This window comes from Malaya genurostris, chromosome 3 (genome assembly GCF_030247185.1).
Source record: "Malaya genurostris strain Urasoe2022 chromosome 3, Malgen_1.1, whole genome shotgun sequence".
Taxonomy (NCBI): domain Eukaryota; kingdom Metazoa; phylum Arthropoda; class Insecta; order Diptera; family Culicidae; genus Malaya; species Malaya genurostris.
In genome coordinates, this window is record NC_080572.1 from 214,636,897 (window position 1) to 214,659,923 (window position 23,027).

The window sequence follows — 23,027 nt, forward strand, 5'->3', positions numbered from 1 at the left end:
AATTTTTTCGATGTGAATGAGTGAATGACAATGCAATGGTGGTAGTAAACGTGGAAAATTGTAAAACGGCTGTCTCAATCTTATAATACAAACGAATGTTGTTTACTGTCCGACGTTTCGGCCTTTGATGTAGGCCTTTTTCAAGGAGAACAGGAATATTTATTGTGTTACATTAACAAAAACATAGATGGTTGAACAAATAATACAATGTAAAAACTTACTAAAGTCTATCGTTTATAGTCAAAATATGTCGAAAATTCTATCGTTTATAGTCAAAATATGTCGATGTCTGACGCTACGTTGTCTGGTCAGTTTTAGAACATGCTTTAAGATACTACGAGAAAATGGTCATTTACATAAATACTGAATCAAAAATTATTTAAAACAATTCTTACTATTGACTGCATAACAAATATTTTGTTTGCATAAATTACGTACAGTGTCACAACTACTTAATTTAACGACTATTCTAAAGCCTTCATCATGGTGATCAAACAACAATGAGCTTATCAACGTTATTAAATAATTATTATTAATTGTGTCATATTTCCAATACTACCAAAACAGTTAATCATCGCACCGATGTACAAGGTCTGGTATTCTACATTCTATCAAATCCATCAAATACGATAAGAAATGACAACTCTCCGATTAACACCAATACTACCGTACTCTACACAGCTCTTTGCTGAGCTTTTCAACGATAACGTTATTTAATAACGTTGATAAGCTCATTGTTTTTTTATCACCATGATGAAAGCTTCAGAATAGTCATTAAATTAAGTAGTTGTGACACTGTACGTAATTTTTGCAAACAAAATATTTGTTATGCAGTCAATAGTAAGAATTGTTTTAAATAATTTTTTGATTCAGTATTTATGTAAATGACCATTTTCTCGTAGTATCTTAAAGCATGTTCTAAAATTGACCAGACAACGTAGCGTCAGACATCGACATATTTTGACAATAAACGATAGACTTTAGTAAGTTTTTATATTGTATTATTTGTTCTACCATCTATGTTTTTGTCAATGTAACACAATAAATTTTCCAGTTTTCCTTGAAAAAGGCCTACATCAAAGGCCGAAACGTCGGACAGTCAACAACATTCGTTTGTATTATAACACGTTTTCCACGATTATCATCCCAGTCGAAATCAAGGTAGTAGTAAAGTTTTCACTAAAAAATGGACTTTTTTCGGATGGTAAAAAAAAACTCAAACAGATAATTGCTTCTGATAAATTTCCCCTAGGAAGGTAATTATTTAGCCTTACTTGCAAAAAACTCCACGCCGTTGTGAGTGTTAACCGAAACATTCGCCATGGCGGACGAAATCATGCGTGTGGTCATGTTTTTATGCTCTTTCTTCGTTTTTTTATCGATCGATAGTAGTAGTAATCGATAGTAAGCCACTCCAACTCCTCCAACGATCGCTTCGAGTAGTGGACCGATGCCAGATCCGACCAGAATACCGCTTCTTCTCCCTAACATTATTTCTTACAGAACAACGCAACTTCCGGTAGACATTTTGTACTATAAATTTCCCCATTCACGGCCAGTCCGAAGTGAAAGAAGAGCGGCTTTGACATCCCCTTCTCGCTGATTGTCATCCACTGCAGCACCTTCTTGGGAAGCTTGATGTGTGAAACGAACTTCACCTCGAAGAACACTTCCTTCGTAGGGAAAGCCATCCAGGGTAAGATAGGTCTCGTCGTCCATCACAACCGCCACGTCGTGATTCGCCGGTAAAATCGAGTTGACCATTTTATTCAACTGCTGCCGCTACGTTATTGCCTGCACATCCGAAACCAGTGGGCATGATTTCCACTTCCTGACATGTATATTCATGTTCGACAGGTACTTTCCACTGTTTGGCCGGTAGCACCGACCTCCCGCGCAGCGATGTAGCCACTCTTTCCTCGGTCTTCCTCTTCAACTTCCTTTGAAGCTTCTTGTCGTTCAGAGTCGTCGGCCGTCCGGAACTGGACTTTCTTTCGATGCTCTGATTGTTGTTTAGTAGTACTAAAATGTTGTAGACGTCCTCAAAGTGCAGCACGTTGTCCGTTTTCGGCACGGCGGGGTGCGTCACTGTTTTTACCATCCCGGCGGTTGTTTCACTGTTTTTGCCATCACGGTTAGGTTGATGCCAGAGTAGGCGCGAAACACGATGCGAAGCGAAGCGATTCAATGCAATGTACTCTTATCGCATCGCGTTCACTCTGACAGGCTTGCAACTAGCTCGCACGCGTACCTCGACGTATCGCGTTACGCTTTCACTCTGACAGAAACCTGATTTAGTTGTTAAATTTTGTCTGCTAACTCATGGGTTACTATGATTGATGCTGCAAGGGCAGTAGGGTGGGACAAAAAATTGATATCAGCTCCACCAAACATTTCGTGTTCCTTTTGGGTCCCTTAAGCATCATGCAAAATTTTATCTCGATCGGAGAAACTATATTTTCGCGCCCACGGTTTAAAGTTTGTACGAGATTTAGTATGGAGAAATTCACTTTTAACAAAAAAAAAATCGGCTGGAGATCAACCCATGAACTCTAAAAATCAGTCCATGTGTTATTTTCGTAGGAAATTTATCAAGGAGGGAAACTTTAGAAAACACAGAACAATCCGACATTTGTAGAAAAAGTTTTTAAATGAAACCCGACTCAAGGTCCGATCATTGGCTCCCCAGGTAACCAGTAAGCACTAATAATGGCATTAAATTAGCATTTTATGAACACCAAAAATGCTTAAAGTTCTATATTTGCAACCTGTTGTAAATCAATCAGAATTTAGCTTTCAGAATGCACACCAGCCATAAGTAAGCATTATTTATGAATAGCCATATGTTTGCGCACATTAACGTTTGTGGTTTTGTCGGACAAGTGTTCGGATTCTCGCGACGAAGTGAAAACTCGCGGATACTATTTAACACTAACTGTATTCATTACAACGATCACTATAAGACTTGGACTGACTAACATATATGAATTAACGTTTAATCGTACTATCGTTCTCTCGTACGATCGCACGATCGCGCCTGATCTGATCTGCATTACGCTTTTATAGTCTGCGTACATTATTATAGGAACACAATTTGTCTCTACCGGAAAGCACATATCGTAAGATGTACCGGAAAGTATGTATCGTAATCTTTAATACTGTCTGCTGCTTGTATAACTGCTCGAATCCTATCACTAATCGGTTTCTGTTGTGTATACAGTATAGCTCACTTAAACTGTCTCCTGAGACTTACACTTTGGCGTAAACACCATATATTTTGCCAAAGTCGGCCTTAGTTCAGTCTCAAGTGCGATTGAAATGCCAATTAGCGATTATTTGCTGTCATAATGCGGCATTAGTATGTGCTTATTGGTTACCGGGGTCACTCCTTAATATATCTAGCGCCACTGCTGTTATGGTGGTAATATAATTGTGCTTTCTTTTATTATGCTATAACGATTGATTTTAGTTGTTTGATGTCTTTACAAAAGTTTCTCAGTTGAGTATGAGGATTATTTTTGAGTGTCAAGCCATGTTCCAAAAATCACTGTAAAGACACAAAAAAGTCTAACTTTTAAATTTTAAGAAATAGGTTTTTAGAATTTTCTACAATATTTTAGATAAGGTTTGGAGCATGGCTTGTCACTTAAAAATAATCTTTATACTCTGCTGAGTAACTATCGTGATGACATCAAACAACTCGGATCAACCGTTATAGTACAGTAAGAGTCACATCATATTACTTTCACTAGCAGCAGTGGTGCTAGATATATTAAAAAATAAGCCATTATTCGGACCTTGTGCCGGTTTTTCTTTAATAACTTTTTCTACAAACGTCAGATTGTTTTGCGGTCTTCTAAAGTTTTCTTTCTCGTTAAATTTCCTACGAAAATATCACATGCATTGATTTTAAGAGTTGATTACGATTTGATGGTTACGTCTCTTATACGATTATATCTCCAGAACCGGAAGTATTAGCAACAATTTGATCAATGATCCTCGAACGAGCCTTAGATTGTTGAAATCTTTACAGAAAAATGAGCGGAGGGAAAAGATTGCAAACAATCGTTAACTGGCATTTCAATCGCACTTGAGACTGAATTAAAGCCGACTTTGGCAAAATATATGGCTTTTCGTATATAATGCTCATTTATGGCTGGTGTGCATTCTGAAAGCTGATTTCTGATTGATTTACAACAGATGAGCTTTCAGATTGCAAATATGGAGCTTTAAGCGTTTTTTGTGCTCATAAAAGGCTAATTTAATGCCATTATTAGTGCTTACTGGTTATCTGGGGAATAGTTAGATTCTGTCATAATTTCCCGCCGATTTTCACGACACTTCCTACACCCTCATGGAAAACTGCACCAGACCATATAATGTCTACCCTCATGTTCCACTGTGCGTCTTTCGGGGCTTGGGTCGTTTGTTTTTAATTGTCTTGTAGAACAATTTCAGCAAACTTGGCTAGTCTATGTGGTACGAAAAGTTTGCCCTAAAACTGATAGCTGAAGAGTTTTTTTTTTGTTGATTTCGTCTGGTTTTGGATTCTTGTTGACTTTGCACATGGTCAGACTGTCTGTTTTTTTCTGCCAAAGAACTATATTTCTAATATTCTTTAGAGGTTTCACTAAATATAGCAAATATAAGTGGTTAAAGTTAATTACTGTGTACTCACATTGGTTAGAATACAATGAATGTTAGAAAAATTTCTTATCTGTTCAGCATAATAAAAACTAAATATTTATCAATTCATAAGTTCTTGTTCATGTTTCCTCACTGGTCCGTTCCGTCCGCTGGCACACATTAGGAATGAGATGCTTTTATCATTATTAATTACGCATCGTATTTAGTTCCAAGGGCATTTGATATATAATCTTAGAACTGAATACCATGCGTCTCTCTCTGTTGATAATTTGATGGAAACGCATGGTTCTTCGATTGGCTTATTTTTTTAAAAGTCGGATATTATACCAATCCATATTTTTTTGTTTTAATCTGAAAATAATACTGCGTATTGTTACCCTAAATGATTTATTTTTTATGTAAAATCTAAAGTAGTACTAAAATTGTAAGTGCAATTAAACGTCTAAAATTTTGGGAAAATCATCTACAATACAAACCCTTTTAAATAACTTTTATCAATTTAATTTCTGTTTGGGGGCAGTTTTTACATGCATACTCGTCTACACCATTTATCGTATATGAAACTAGATCTTCAGTAAATTTCATAATTTTTTTGTATATTTTTTACTTCACCATATATTTGACTTCGTGTAGATCTCTCGAAAATCGTTGCCATAACAATTGTACTTCTTTCTTGAGCTCAATTCCACAAGCAATTAACGTTAGTAGCAACAGAGAGTGATAAATATCCAATTACTTACTGGAATATGCCGGCCATTTAAAGTATTTGTATGGTGTTAGCCATACCGAACCATCAATTCATCTAATCCTCCTCTGGTATCCTTCTTACAGCATACGATTCTGACTTTACAGCTCTCATCATAAAATGTTATCGTTTTCTCCTTTGTTGGTTACAAGCATGCAGTGTACTCTGCTAAGGTATCGAGCATATTTTCACCATATTCTTGTTATCATTCCAATTGGAAAATTAAAAGCATACATCATGTGATAGTGGAGAGATTGGGAACAATGATTTTTAAATTGATATTTTTCATAGAACTAAAAAATCATTTCAAGTCGGATATTTTTGAATCTCAGTGGATTAATTTACAAATATTGACTAAATTTTTGCAAATATGGTTTATTCTTCCACTCCTAGGCTAAATGATCACTAGTTGGACATGGCGTTACCCATTAAATCCTGTGCATCATTTGCGCCATCTTTCATACCCATTTTCATCCAATCTTTCTTCAAATCCATATCGTTTTTGAAGACCTTCACTGTTTTCCGTTGACGGTTCAATGCATGGGGCAATGCTTGGTCTTTCAGGCCATTTGTCGTATATTTGAGCCTCGATTTGGGAGGATTCCTAGTGTCAATACCGATCGTAGTACTAGGCATGCAATGGTTGTGTACGCTATGAATCAGCTGTGAAATCTGTTGAAACTGAAGGTCAAATTGCACAAAGGAATATAATACCAAGGCCCTGAGGCACTATATTCCGTAGCTTGCCCTTCACAGTCACACATCATTTTTCTTTTGAGCGAAGTTCTGTTTAGATTGACGTATTGGCCTTCTTCGGCATAAAAACGGTATACCGGATTTATGCCGATTTCGTATCAATCCACCAAAGGTTTTGCATGTCAAGTCAAAGTCTTGGCATTACATTCCTTTTGTGTTATTTGGCCTTTCTGTTTCAACAGACTTCGCAGCCGATTCTTAGTGTACAAAATCATTGCATGGCTAGTACTATGTATCCTTCTGACACCTTCCAGGTCGGGACTCGAACATACGACAACTGGCTTGTAACACCAGCGTCCTATGCATTGAACCGCCAACCCGGGACAAAGGTTTTGCAGTTTGGCAAGATACAAGATCCGACCAAAACAAAGCGTAACATTTCCGGGACAAGAGAAATAACAGCAAGTGTTTCTGGATGCGTTACCAATTGTATTCTCTATTTGGTCGTTGATGGTGCCGTTCGTCATGTGAGGTTCATTGAATTTGCTGCAAACACAGATCGCCTACCACACCGAGTACTTCCTGACAAATTTGTTGACCGTTTTCTTTCGGATCTTGTTCGGAACATCCCGGTGATAATTGCTGACGAAAAACTCCAGGCCGGTTTATGGTGCAGCTTGCTAGTACTAGATTTGGTCACCGTATTTAGCTTTTCGGTTTGGGTAGACGCCTCCCTCACTTTGAAGGCTTGAGATCCGACCTACTTCATTGTCTGCAAGATAAACAGAACGGAAGAATTGACTTGAAGTAATCCCTCGTCTTCCTTAGGTTCACGGGGTTGCATTTCTTCGTTTTCTTTTGCCTCTGGGTCGTCTGGGTCTTTCTGAACGATTTTACCACACGAGATACGATCGAAATGTTGATGCAGAAATGTATCGCGATCCACCATTGCACAGTGGGGGAAAATGGAATAAAAAACGCTACGATTTTTGTGGAGGCCTAATACAGCTGACCACAAAGCACTTTTTTGGTGTAAAATGGTCAGTAAAATCGATGCCATGTATTTAGAAGGACCAAACGAAACGCTAGGACGTCCCGGGTTGGCGGTTCAATGCATAGGGCGCTGGTCTTACAAACCAGTTGTTCGAGCCCCGATCTGGAAGGATTCGTAGTGTCAGTAGAAGAATCGTCGGCTGCGAAGTCTGTTGAAACAGAAGGTCAAATTCCGCTACAGGAATGTAATACCAAGGCTTTTCTTTTTACACGAAACGCTATTTCCCTTTTTGTACTATATCGTATTCAAGCATTACTATATAACATAAAACCGAAGTACTTGCAGAAGAGCGAATAAAGAGTTTCTGATGTAAAAGAGTCTAACAAATCGATTGCACATAGTCTTAATGATAGCAGCAAACTCGTTGTACCGTTTTACTGCATTTCTTTTCTAGTTATAATATTCAGTTGAAATATGATCTACAATCCAAAAGCAGATCCAATACGGTCTATCAATATTACGTACAAAATATCTATGATCCAATTAAATTTAATGGGAGTGACAGTAATAGCTTGTTTAATTCTTTTTACTCCAATTTATTTCATAAGTCGTTTCTTTCTTTCGCGTTCAGAAAGGAGGCTAATTGCGGTTGATGAAAATCGATTTATATTATAAAAACGTGCTTAATTCACCTATCAGTGAGATGATACCTTTTTTATCAATCCGCATGTGTTTTTTTCATGAATATTCTTCGGTTTTCATGACATTATTTTAATTGCCGTCGTTTTAAGCTGCAATTTGACATTTTAATCACTCATTACTCTATCTAAAAAGGTTACAATCGATTAAACTTTTCATGATATGTCGAAGTGAGTTCCACTTTAGAATTTACGGTAATTTAAGGTACTTCCAGAGCCGGTATTCAGGAACCAGCATAAACCAAACCGATTCGTATGGCCATATGACGAATAAATTGCAATAGTTTTGAGTCCAACTTTCAAGCTTTTCGGGATTATCATCTTCTATATCGGTTTGAATTTTAAAAATTCATCCTCCTGTAATTCCAGAATCGGAAGTCAGCATTGAATAAAATTAATTAATTTTGTGTGGGACTATAAGTTTATTTTAATTTGAATTTTTTTCTGAAATTCGATTTGGCTTTATTTGAGAAAACGATTGAGCCTTGAGAAACGATTCGATACTGGAGCCGGAATTCGAAAATCGGTGTAGCCGAAGTCAGACAAATTCACCTGATTAGTTTACATTTGTTTCAATATGTTTAAAAATCAGTATAGACATCTTTGAGAAATCGTAGTACGAGTTAAATTGTTGGGTGCCTTCCGAATCGAAAACTGAATACCACTAAAACTGAAATAAGTTTATTTGGTTGTCGACTATTCAAATCAGCAAATCTTAGATGATTCTTAGATATCATTTGAATCTTAGATCGGTTCAGCCATCTACGAGGAAAATAAGTTACACAATTTTAATTTCGTTTCACATATCATCCTGTAGTTCCGGAACCAGAAGTCGGATCCAAACATAATTCAGGAACCTTGTTTAGGAGCATACGAATTTTCATATGAATCTGAGTTTGTAGAAAACGGTTGAGTCATCTTCGAAAATAAGGTAAAAAATTGAGTGAAATTATTTGTCACATACGCATTTGCTGATCTCGACGAACTGGTTCAAATGGTATATGGGTGTTTTGTTCTTCCAGCATTTATTGCTGTAAGCAGTTTAAATCAATATAATTATGAAATTGTTCAGAATTCTGAAGTACTGCCATCTTTCCAATATGTCATATTCGAACGATTATGTTGCCAAAAACGAACCGTGCTAAAATTGGTCCGAGGCAAAATGTCATGAAAAATAATGCTGTTCACAGTCTTTTTGGTACTTAGAAACTATTGTATGTAACAGTATAAAAAATCATGTTTTACGTTGCTCCCAAGCCTTTCTTTGCCATACAGCGCTCAGAACTTTTACTGCTGGAATATGGGGGAAAAGTCGCTTACACAAAAAAATCGATATCTCCGTTAAAAATGGACGGATTTTAACAATCTATGGCTTGTTGGATAGCTATTACCGTGCGGAATCTAAGTCTGAGAACATATTCTGTTTTCAAGGTCAATTGTGACAGATACTGTCAAAAAACTGAAAATTTTGACATAAAACTTCGTATAACTCAAAAAAAAACATCCGATCTCAAAACCATTCAATAGCGTTCTGGGTGACGGGGAGACCTTTCATTTGCGACTAGTTTGATCAAAATCGGTCCAGCCATCTCTGAGATCTCGACCTCTTAGTTGACAACACACATACAGACACACACACACAGACATTTGCTCAGTTCGTCGAGCTGAATCGATTGGTATATGACATTCGGCCCTCCGGGCCTCGGAAAATTTTTCGAAAGTTTGAGCGAATTCTATACCTATTTTTTTTATATATATAAAAAACGTGTTTAATCCACCTAGCAGTGAGATGATACCTATTTTTATCAATCCGCATGTGTTTTTTGCATGAATATTCTTCGGTGTTTAAGTTTTCATGACATTATTTTAATGACCCTCGTTTTAAGCGACAATTTGAGATTTTAATCACTCATTACTCTGTAATGTCGAAACTGCAAATCGGATCGAATTTGAATCTAGAAGTGTGATAATCGATTAAACATGCCATGATATGTAAGTTCCACTCTAGAGTTTACGGTAATTTAAGGTACTTCCAGAGCCGGTATTCAGGAACCAGCATAACCCAAACCGATTCGTATGGCCATATGACGAATAAATTACAACAGTTTTGAGTTCAACTTTGAAGCTTTTCGGGATTGTCATCTTCTATATCGGTTTGAATTTTAAAAATTCATCATCATGTAATTCGAGAACCGGAAGTCATAATTGGATAAAATAATTAATTTTTGTATATAAGTTTGTTTTAATTAAAATTTTTGTTTCTGAAATTTGATTAGGCTTTTTTTGAGAAAACGATTGAGCTTTGAGAAACGATTTTATACTGGAACCGGAATTCTAAAAGCGGTATGGCCGAAGTCAGATAAATTCACCTGAGTAGCTGTACACTTTACATTTGTTTCAAAACATTTGAAAATCAGTTAAGACATCTTTGAGAGATCATAGCACGAATTAAATTTTTAGGTGCCTTCTGATCGACAACTGAATACCACTAAAACTGAAAAAAGTTAATTTTTTTATCGACTATCCAAATCTGCTAACCCAATAAACCTGATTAAATTATGTGGAATAGACATTTTTATACAATCCCCGAAACGGGAAGTTGGATCTGACTGAAAAGCAAGATGTTTTATAGAACTTTGAAACTTTTCATTTGAATCTTAGATGATTCTTAGATTTCATTTGCATCTTAGATCGGTTCAGCCATCTTCAAGAAAAATGAGTTACACAATTTTGATTTCGTTTCACATATCATCCTGTAGTTCCGAAACCAGAGGTCGGAACCAAACATAATGCAGGAACTTTGTTTGGGAGCATACGACTTTTCGTATGAATCTGAATTTGTAGAAAAGAAATTTTCCGAGAAAATTAATTGAAGTTATTTGTCACACACGCATTTGCTGATCTCGACGAACTGATTCGAATGGTATATGGATGTTATGTTGTTCCAGCATTTATTGCTGTAAGTAGTTTAAAACAAAATAATTAAAAAAAATTCTGCCATCATCTGGTTTATATATGTCATATTCGAACGATTATGTTGCCAAAAACGAGCCGTGCCAAAATCGGTCCGAGGCTAAATGTCATGAAAAAGAATGCTGTACACAATCCTTTTGGTTCTTAGAAACAATTGTATGTAACAGTATAAAAAATCGTGTTTTCCGTTGCTCCCAAGCATTTCTTTGTCATACAGCGCTCAAAACTCCTACTGCTGGAATAGGGGGAAAAGTCGCTTACAGAAAAATTTCGATATCTCCGTTAAAAATGGACGGATTTTAACAATCTATGGCTTGTTGGATAGGTATTACCGTGCGGAATCTAAGTCTGAAAACATATTCTGTTTTCAAGGTCAATTGTGACAGATACTGTCAAAAAACTGAAAATTTTGACATAAAACTTTGTATAACTCAAAAAGTAAACATCCGATCTCAAAACCATTCAATAGCGTTTTGGGTGACGGGGAGACCTTTCATTTGCGACTAGTTTGATGAAAATCGGTCCAGCCATCTCTGAGATCTCGACCTCTTAGTTGACAACACATATACGGACACACACACATACACACACACACACACAGACATTTGCTCAGTTCGTCGAGCTGAATCGATTGGTATATGTCATTCGGCCCTCCGGGCCTCGGAAAAATTTTCGAAAGTTTGAGCGAATTCTATACCTATTTTTTATATATATAAAAATAGGTAAAAAGGTAAAAAGACCTAAAAATAAGATTACAAATAGACCAGATAGATTCATTGACCGCACGAGTCTTGTTATACCAATTTATTTCATAAGTCGTATTTCTGATTGAACTTTCTTGCACATACCGAAAAAAGGCAGATTGATTTTACCCCAATTTATTCTTTAAGTGAGTCTTTTGATAAAAATTGATCTACAATCCAGAAGCAGATCCAATACGAACTATCAATATTGGTCCATATTGGGTAGAAAACTTCAGAGATCTAATTACATTTATCAGGAATGACAGTACCAGCCCGTTTAACCCTTTATTTTATAAATTGTATCGCTGAAATATGATTAGGGTTAAACGGTATAACAAGATTTTCCTAATATCAATCAATTTAAATTAAATGCAATCAGCCTCTTTTCGGTATGCAAAGAAAAGTTTAACCAGAAATAGGACGTATGAACAAAATTGGGGTAAAACGGTATAACAATCCTCATGCGTTCATTGAATCTATTTGTCATATTATTTTTAGGTCTTTCTTCGTAATATAAATCGATTTTATTCAACCGTAATTAGCCTCCTACCAGAATACGAAAGAAAGTTCACCCAGAGATACAACTTTCGGCGAAATGACCTATTCGGCGAAACGACTTTCGGCGAAATTGCATTCGCCGAAACGACTTTCGGTGAAATGACCCGCTCCTGTATGGACCAATATTGATACGTCATTTGGATCTGATTAGAAATTGTAAATTTGAATTCAACATAAAATTATGCTTGTGGGAACTATTTTTGAGGTTATTTGCGAAACATAGAACTGTCTTGTTTAACCATAATTGATCCAAACACCGATCAGCAGAACTTTTATTTCTGTAAATTCGTGGAAGAAGATGACGTGGGGTACAACAGAATGGCAGCGGGTCATATCGCCGAAAGCCATTTCGCCGAATGCCATTTCGCCGAAAGTCGTTTCGCCGAATAGGTCATTTCGCCGAAAGTCGTTTCGCCGAAAGGGTCATTTCGCCGAAAGGGTCATATTGCCAAAGAGTCATTTCGCCGAAAGCGTTATATCTCCTGCATGTTATGTCTCCTGCATAACTGATGTGGCGCAGCCACATAACCGAAACCAAGATGGCCGTCGGAAGCGGCGGTCTCTTGCATACAAACCTGTAACCGCCTCGTTTGCCCGGTCTACTATATTTCTTTGCTTAAGTTAGGTCCGAACGATCAGTAGCGAGGTCGGACAGCACATGAACCAAAACGATGTGGCGTAGCCGCATAAGATATTTAGTTCATTTTCACTAAATAAACGGAAAATACCGCCTACATTTGCCTGGTAGATACACCTATGCAATTGCTTTGATGCTTAGTAGCTAATAGTCAACAAGTTTCCTTGGGAACTACTTTCTGAGGTTCATGAATCAATCTTTATGCAAGAGTACAACAATCAATCATTATTCAAGAAGTACAATGGTAGGTCAACAAAACGGGCGTAAACGCTATCATCTTTCGTTTGTCTTTAATTTAAATCAATTCTAATTACGATTTCAAGACGATTTCAGGATTCGGCGAAATGACCCATTCGGCGAAATAACCCTTTCGGCGAAACGGCTTTCGGCGAAATGGCATTCGACGAAATGACCCTTTAAAAATATTTGCTTAAGTATTTCAAAAATTATTGAACAAAGTCGCGTTTTTATTGCTTTTTCCCCACTGTGCATTGGTATAGGTTTGGATTTTCTAGGACTGCGTCCATATTTTTTTGGCTAAACGCTTTTTGCTTAAAAGCCACCTCGATAATCACTTCATAGATTATGACGAAATATTACACATGTAAATTTAACGCTCCAAACTAGTTTTTCTAAAAAAATCTGAAGTGTTTGCCCATGCAATTAGAAGTTCTATGAGTTCCATTTTTTAAGAACGTTTTTCAATGTGTATCTTAGACGTTAACCAAAAAGAGTAATACGAATCGATAGCCCGAAACGACTCTTCCGAAACGGTTCTCAAAAACAAAACTCAACTCCAAAAATTTTCATCATTTTTGTTCACACATTCAATAAATCCACCACATTTCGTAGAAGCCATAAACAGTGCCAAGTACTTGCCACAAAAGAAAACCCGAAAGATTCCAATCATAGCTCTGTGATTAAGGAAATGCAATCCGCAATTAAATTAGACCCGCTAGATTAGTTTCCTTGACTACACAGCATATTAACTAAAGTATATTCTTCAAATGTTGCTTCCAGGCGAGGAAAAACACGGTAAATAAAAGTAAATCAGTATGAAATAGAGAATATATTAATAGTCTTCACATAATTAGTTTCACTACTAGAAAATAGCAAAACTGCAAAGAATGAGAATGGCACGTTAGCGAAAGTAAGAAAAGTTAATATCTCTTCTCCTTTGTTGCGAATTACATGCCAGTATATTTCATTGCATGTTCAGCTCCGGTTAAGATTACTTTGCACTAGAAATCAACAAATGAACTGAAATATATTATCTGATTCCCTGGCGTTGGCACATTTCTCCTCACTCAAATCACAACTGGAAAGCAAACACAAGCCAAAATAAGAAAAAAGAAATGATCCAGCAAAACCATACAAAAATACAAACCACACTAATGATACTTTTATTTTCTCATTATTCTTGACCAACGACGGTGGTTGTGCGGTGGTTCTGCGGTGATTGTGTGGTGACCTTCTCTTCGTGGCACCGACCTGGTGGTTCCGGTTGTGTTCTCGTGCCGGCACAGATTCGCCGAAGGAAAATCAGACAAAGAAATTTTAGATCATCTACTGAAAGGTTCGCGATATGACAAGAGGTTGCTGCCACCGGTTGACGGTAAGTGCCACCCTCAGCTGAATTTTATTACCATCCCCATAATGCTTTCGCGTTTTCTTTCTTTGTTCCTTTCTTTGCATTCGGTATTTTGCTTCACCATATACTTGTACATACTTTTGGCTTGATTTGATTTTGAGCTTTTATGGTTTGATTTTTGTACTATATTTTGATCACTTTTGCCACTCTTCACGCTCCTAGCAGTGTTTTTGTAGTTGTAGTAATGCGCATTACATTTCTGTTCAGTCTCTTTCCTTAGTTGTTTCAAGTATCTGCTCATAAAGTAACGAAAGATGTACCGAAAACTACGCAATTGTTTGAAAATATGAAACTTTAGAATTTTTATACTACAAATACGTTTAAAATTCCACTCGAATTATTATTCTTATTGACTGACTATTTAGATGAAGTTTATGAAACCAATTACGATTATAATGTTCATTCGTAAAACTTACTTTGCCGATCCGAACATCTCTCACGTTACTCTCCGACATCCTCTCCCGTACAATATAGTAAGCTTTACGGTACTAAATCCAAAATGAACTGATCTACACAGGCCCGTACCCAGGATTTCGTATCGGGAGGGGCCCTCAGATAAAAAAAATAATGCTACTGAAGATTGCTTACGTATATAATTTTCGGTGCGCCTTCTACCGGCGTTTCTAACAGACGTTTAAATCTTTTCCACTGGAACTGTCATTATTGAGTATTTAAATAAAATTTGTGAGGAGGTTATTGTTTTACATATCTTAACGTTTGCTGTCATGCCATTTCTGTCGCACATATCTAAGACCTTCTAAATGTCCTTTTTAAGAGCACAACAATCCACAAGACTTGTGATGATGTGGTACATTTTGAGAAGTGATCCGAGGTAGTTCTCGTACTGCCATTTGTGGATAACGGAAAACATAATCTAAATTTTGTAGGTCATATTAGTTGATGGCCATACAAACTTACTTTGGCTATACTGGTTTCGGTTTCAGGTTCCGGAATTAGCGGTCTAAAATTCCAAAACGAAACTCACATCGATTGATCAGAGATGACTTGAGGTTTCGAAACAAATAATAGTTCTAAGAATCCAAATAAGGTGAACAAGACTGATTGGCAAGTATTTGGAATCTTAAACCCTATGGTACACCATGGCTACACCATGGTAGCGATGCTCATGTAAAGCCATTTCACAGCGATTTCGGTCTTTAACCGCTTAATTAATACTAATACTTGCATTGAGGTAGTCCTCCAAATATACATTCATTTTGCCCCGGTTTCAACTTCTATTTTATTTAGTGTTGACACTGTTAGCTTCGTTTCAAACATTTTTTTCTGTTTCCGTTTCTACGTGCCTGGATCTACAGACATGTGCTTCTACATATGATTAGACGGAATAATCCATCCGGGCTGCTAGGTGACAGCAAATCTTATAACCAAAAGTCCATCAGTCAACGATTTTTAGATTTAAATCGTTTATTTATCCCCGGCTTTAACCTAATTATGGTCGTTTGCCGGAAAAGTCAACGATTTTTTGAAGTATAGTGTAACTTTTTTAATTATTCATTTTTTTAACGGCTCCGGACCATAATAACTGAGCAATTCGGTTTTCCGTATGCCATTGTATGTCAATAAAATATTTTTCTTCCTCTCATCTTGTTATTACACTTGTTTATAAGGGAGATTCGTATTTTATCTTCGTCAATTTTCTCGTTGATGTTGCTTTTGTTGATTTCTGAGGCATCGTATCGGGACTTTGTTTTGGCAACAAACTTTGCAGTTAAGTTGAGTCAGTAGATGAAAACTGTTGTATAGTGGTCGAATTATTATTTCCGTTTGTGGAAGCTTAAGTACAATGATGTAATTTTTGTGCAGCGGATTCATTCCGCATAAAAATACCGCATTGGATCAGAAATTTGCATAAATAAAAATCAAAATAAATTTTTTTTCTATTCCGGTTGTCATCGACATATGGTACAATCTCGGCTCTGAAACTCACACAAATAACTCAAAATTATAGTTTTCAAAACTGTTTGGTTTCAACGAGTTTGGCTTTCTCGTGCTCGGACGACGGTTTTGATGCAGTGAGCGACATTGCATTGGGGTTACCAACTGGGTAGGTATAAAATGTTAAAATTGACACGTTTCATTCATTCTATCCTGCGCAGTTGACTTTTAATATCAGTGAATAAGTTATTAAATAATTCAGCTTCGGAATTTAGTTTCAGCTTTGGAATTTAGTTCCAGAATACAGGTTCAGAATTTAAAACTAAAAATCTAAACCAAATTCAAGATATGAATTTTGGATCTGGATTCTGGAACTAAATTTTAGACTTAAACCCCGAACCTGAATTTTAAAACGGACTTTCGAGTCAGAATTTGATTTTTGAATTCAGTTTTAGAATTTATTTCTTGAATTCAGTTTTAGAATTTGATTCCTCAATTCAGTACCAGAAATCAGAACCAGCATTCTGGAATATAATTTAGATCCCGAATTCAGTTCTAGAACTGAATTCGGAACCAGAAATCTAAAAATTCCGAACTGCATTATTGATCTGGATCTTAAACCTGAGTTCTGAGCCAGCTTCGAGTGTGAATAAAGTTTTTCAGTTCCAGTTCCTGAATCCTGAATTTTCCAGTTCCTGAATCCAGAATTGAGGTTCTGGTGTTGATAAACAAATGATGGCAAAAAGTACTTAAACATCGAAAAAAATCCACAAATCGGTACTTTTCAGAAGCATTGAAATATACCCTATGCAGTTTTCATCTTCAGAAAAACAACTCTAACATTGTTTGTGGCAATGTTTTACTCTCAATACCCATATTCTAAGAGTTTTCTAGGAATATCAATAAACCGGAAGTCGCCATCTTGGATTTCTGAACGACCTCAAACCAGAGGTGGAAATAAGCGCATTTTCCGACTGTGAATCAAAAAACCGTACACCGTGAATTAAAAAATTGGGTGGCAAAACTAAAATTGCGATATTTTTAAAATTTTGGGAACTGTATATCGCACAGAGTAGCAGCAAAACTTATGCATATGCGCTCTTTTTATTGCGTTTAGACAAATTTGTTCTATTTCTTTAAAGACAACCATGCACAGACAAAGAGTTTTAGCTGCTCTAACAAAAACACGTTGTGCAACACTTCTTACGTTCTTAGCGCATTTAGCTAAGAACGAGGTTCGAGTGCTTCAGTCGCATGAGACATATGCTAATTAACTCTCCGATAAATCCCCAATCTCAATATAACATTTATGCATTTTAAACTCTACATTTTTTGACAGTTGTGTTTTCTAAGACTTGTTTAATTACTTTTCTTGGCGTACGACACAATTGTTAATAATTAGGTTTTCAAAAGCGGGGAGAAGTATCTGTAACTTCTCAATCATTCTAAAGCTTTTTTATTTCTTAACCATTCAAAAATTATCTAGATTTAAATAGAGTAATCACGTTAGTAATTATAATTATATTAAACTACTTCTCAAACCTAATGATAATTTTTTACACTTTAATGAATTTTGATTCAGAAAAATATTTTAGTAGACATATACTATCGAATTTCATTCTTCAATGAAAAAATATCTGATTTCTATACAATTAGATTAAAATGAAAGGTTCGTCATCAATATCCAGTATTCAAAAATCTTTTAGATCTTAAACAAATTGTAGGTTAAATAGTGGATTACAAGCGCATACGTCTAATTAATACTTTAGACTACTTTGAATCTGTTAGATAAAATACTTAACATTCAATATGTGGAATGAATCCTGCAGCCGAGCGAAACACGTAAAAAGTTTCCATGCAAAAATTAACACTGAAAGTACCAGCTAAGATTTTATTTTATTTTTTTTTTTTATTTAAGCTTTTTGTCCTGTTATTGCACTAAAAATGGCTCTGGAAAGTTCAAGTCCGGTTTTGGCACACAAAAAAATAATTTGGTTTTCGTATTCAAAACTACTTAAAGAGGGTTTCAACGATAAGTTGCACTTATCAGCCGTTCATATAACACTCAATCACTTTTTGGAATCTGCAATGTTTCAAACAGTATCACATACACAGATTTTTTTTATAAAAAGCTTTGGAAATTAATGTTTCATTCATGTCAAGAAAAAAAAGTTGTTGTCGCTCATTTGAATCACGATGTAAAAATCTAAAATTAAAATGATCTTTAACTCCAAACTGGAACTGGTCTCGATGGATTTTCACGAACTTCGGTTAAAAACAAAGTTATTAGGAATTGAATTTTATTCAGATTTACCTTCCGATTCTGCAATTCCAGAATTATGAGGCTATATTTACCTTATGGTTAGTCACCTCTCCGGATGAGGAAAACTACACCAAAAAAATTGGAACTGGCATATAAATGAAAACGAAAAAGTTATAAATCTTCAAAACTGGTTTCACACATACATTTCAAATTACCTTTTATGTCGAATATATAAACAGAATTAGGAATTTATTCAAAAAATATTGCGAGTTTGATTTTTCTGCTCATTTGATAGAACGTTTAGCTGAGAATCTACGAATATTTTAGGCATAATTTTTTTTTAATTTTTGCTTCTAGTTAGAAAAAGATACCCATATGTAAAAGATCCTGCAGTTGAATGCTTGAACTTAACAGGTAGTGAAACTGTTACCTTCGAAGATACTCTTGAATCAGGGCTCGAAAAATCAAGATCACTAAATCATCGAATAATAATAACTAGCGAAGATGATCGCTTGTGATCTTTCCCAATCTACTGATCTAATCTTTTTAAGATCAGTTGATCAGTGATCTTTGAATCACATCGATCAAAATCAATACTGATCTTCCGTCACACAAAATCGGTAGTGACTTTGAGCTACTATTATCACTGATTCCTGTAAGATCAAATCATTGGACGATTCGATCAGCTTTGAGAATTGTGGAAGAAAATCACATATGAACTAGATCAGATATGAGTGCCAATTGATTTACGTCTAAAATCGTTGATCCCGATAAGGGGTGTGAAAATTAGTGACAACTGTGATCTTACAGGAAGTTTTAACTAAGGATAACGCGTGTCAATGATATTTTTTAAAATCGTGGCAAATTGCCTATTTTATATCTCTTAGTGATGGGTGATAAGGAATATTTAAGGAGCATGTACATCAACGATTTTTTGTCAATTTATATGCATGAGGGTGCTCAAATTATGGAAAATTGTTAATTTGTAACTTTCAGGGCTGCTTCTTCAACAGTCCTTATCACCAGAGTTGGGAAAAACCCGGTTTCGTTACGGCACGGTTAACAAAGTTTCAACAATAAAATGAATGCTAATTCTCAATAAAATGAATGCTAGATGAAGGTTGTATGAAAATCATAATCATAATGGATCATAATCAAATTGAAATTGTTTATTTTACAGTTTTCACTGCGCAATAGCAATACGCTATGCAAAATTAGTAAAAAAAATTAACATACCAAATAGTGATTATAGCGACTTTGCTTTACTTCCAGCTGATTGATGCTGATGACGATGTTCATGCACTATTTAGATTAAACCCGATAAGACGCTATTTGACATGAATTTGATTTATAGCGAGCGCAGCATTTGGCGCAGCGTTTGAATGGTGCGTTTCAATTGGCGTAGCAAAATCCTGCACTCCTGTTACTTTTGTGAATGATATTCAAGCTAAATAGGGTAATAGTAATATTTTTCTTATCATTATAATTATTATTCATCGCAGAATGTATGTTAATGTTATTAGCTGATTTATTGAAGATATTACTCTACCACGACGGTACTACTGAATAAATTTCAAATACATCACGAAGCATGGAATTTCAGTGCGACCGACGAAATAAACTCACATAACGAGCCTAAAACTATTGATATCGGATAATCCATATCCGAGAAAATCGAGCGGTAATCAGTTTTGACGTATACCTCACATATACCATTATATCACTGGAACAGTAAGTGATAGCTGTTTGATCTTCAAACCTGTTCAATGAACACAGAGCAACATTAAAACGAGCCTAACTTTGTTGAAATGTTGATTTCAAATCAGACAGTGATACTGATAGCATTTTTAAATTCTAAGTAAAACCAAAATTAATCTTATCAAAAATCATTCGTTTAAAATACATTTAATATTTACAATAAATATGTGAGATGAAAAGATAACACTGATTATTTTAATTTACCGTGAATAAAAAAAAATAGTTTATTTCCACCCCTGCTTCAAACATCGTTTTCCGGTACCTACCCATCAAATCCGTTCCGAAAATACCCATATTGTAGTGGTTTCTATGGAATATCAATTACCTGGAAATGGTTTTCATTTTATGTAAAAACTTATGTACGAAGTAGGTTACATAAAAGGAGGTAATGTGAAAAAGTGTACGTAAATGGAGGTTTGGGTGTACACCGATTTCGATGGATCTTTATACACCTCTTCAGTATGCATTTTAGACAATGAAGAAGTTACAGCTAGAAAAAATACCGGCATTAACATAAGTTTAAGTCCGCGAATCAAAACTAATAGGTTTGTTCATAGTAACCTTTCTCCTAAAAGTAACTATTCTCGAAACATTTGGACAATAAATTTAAGGAACTTGAAATTTTGTCAATTGATAGTTTTAATAATAAGTTTATGCAATTTACTGGAAAAAGGTTATAGATGCTTGTCATTTAAAGTTAAATTTTTCTGTTCATTTTATAATTTTTATATAATCTTCATTCGACGATTTTTTTCTTACAGTGTGTTTTTTTAGAGTGAACTACCGATTTCATTTCACATCTTCTTGGACACCATTTTTGAACAACAAATTCCGAATGAGAACGAGCGTATTCAAAAATACATTTTCATCTTCAAAAATCTGTACCTTCATCTTTAAAAAACGTATGGTTTGCCATATTGAAGAGATGAATAAGTTTTCATCAAAGTCGGAGCAAGTTTTTTCTGCTTTCGTCACCTATTCTGTTGTTAATTTAGAAAACTGCCTTTGGCCGGTGAAATCATTGTGCCATTTAAGTTTAGATGCAGTTTATGCATTCTATCGCAACAATTACAGTAGTAAACGGATTGCTGATTTTCGTGGATGGCCTGCGGTTCACAAGGATATCAACCGTAGTGATCGAGAATCACATAAGAGGGAATTTTTTAAGCACATGTGCCACACACGCCACATTTTCCTTTCGATTGAGAGAATCTTTCCATTGTGTCTTTGCCACATACCTTTTCGAACACATTTTTCGTCGATGTCCGGAAGAAGGCAATGCACAAACACTCCTTCATTATAATATTCGAATCTTTCATTTTCTCTAGAACAAAATGCTTAATTTATTGTTTGCGTGGACAAAAAACACAGAAGACACACTCCTCTATTCCAGAAGGACTTTTAGATTGCAATATGAAATTAGCTTCCTTCAAAAAATCTAATAATCTTTTCATTTGGAGGTTTTGGTACCTCATGGGTAGCCGGTTTGTGCACAATGCACACAAATAATGATTTATTTTAGTCTTGTTAAGCCGTCTTGAAGTAGTTTTAAATTTGATGAGTATCTAACGAGGAAAATAGATTGGCAAAATCACATGCGAATGCAACTATGTAATGAAAACTGCGAGAATGTCCCCCCAGAGACGGGACTCGATCCCGTAACTAGCTCCTCACTGGGGAAATTGTTTTGCCAATTAAACTATTTTGCACATAACTATTTTGTTTACTTTTACGTTTCATCTCAGACTCATCAGCACATTAGCAGTTTATGTTTCACCACAAGGAAACATTGGCAGGAAAAAACTTGATGTCTTTTAGGAACAGAATATGCAATATTAAAAAAAAGGTGACCAGTCGTTCTATATGGGTATAATACACAGGTGATGCTCGAGAAAACTCTCCATTCGAAGACTTTAATAAATGCATTTCGTGAAATGTGTGATATTTGTCCAAATGAAAAGAACATGAATGTAGCAATATTTTACTACTAATGCAGTCGTACAATCGCTACTACGTACTCACAAAATCGTTATAAGATTATACCTGTCTTTATGAGCAGATGTAGTAGTTTATACCAAACACTCGCTATACTTATCATTCATTGTTCATTCAATTATCGTATCATTTAATCAATCCAAATCACATCTCGCATGTAAATACGATAGATATCGCAAATTATAAGTATCAAATGATTTGAAGAAGTTTCCTCTCTAATACTACGGGACAACGATTCCAGGATTCGCGAATCCATTTAAAACAGAAATTTACAAGAGCACAACATTCGCCGAAGTATACATTCAGTATACATTGACTGAAACTGCTACTACTATTACTATCACTACTACTACTACAACTACTACTACTGTTACTAAATCAACCAATCTTTCTTCTATGTAAAAGCAGCACGTGTTGCTCGAGATCTCCACTTCAATACAAAAATCTAAAGAAAAAACACACACAACGATCTTCACACAGCAATACACTGCAAGTATGTTTTCATATTTCCTCTTTGCAGATGCGGATTTCTGCTGCGGTATGCAAACGCCGGAAATGGCAAAACATATGCCCGATACGCGCATTCCAGGACGTCCCCAGAATCGCGGTCCGTTCGCTATACTTGTTTCTATCTTTTCTATACATATATATTCTGTATTCTATCCTATTTTCGTCCTTTGAAAATAAATCTTTTCTATTCTACCGCACCTTGATTTGGGCCGAGACACCATGTTGCGTTCGACCTGTTCTAACTGTCGCATTATTATGTATGT

The 23,027-nt window shown here is 35.7% G+C and overlaps 1 protein-coding gene across 31 annotated transcripts in view; it reads left to right on the forward strand.

Annotated features, from left to right (window-relative positions):
- Positions 1–23,027, forward strand: part of LOC131434953 (glutamate-gated chloride channel) — a 449,131-nt gene that overhangs the window by 270,980 nt on the left and 155,124 nt on the right. For 17 of the 31 annotated variants that reach the window (XM_058602298.1, XM_058602294.1, XM_058602295.1 and 14 more), the window contains 3 exons: positions 13,712–13,726; positions 14,218–14,306; positions 22,775–22,861. In XM_058602298.1, the coding sequence (XP_058458281.1) occupies positions 13,712–13,726; positions 14,218–14,306; positions 22,775–22,861 (191 nt within the window). The remainder of the gene's footprint in view (positions 1–13,711; positions 13,727–14,217; positions 14,307–22,774; positions 22,862–23,027) is intronic. The other 14 variants (XM_058602307.1, XM_058602318.1, XM_058602306.1 and 11 more) reach the window with 3 other exon arrangements.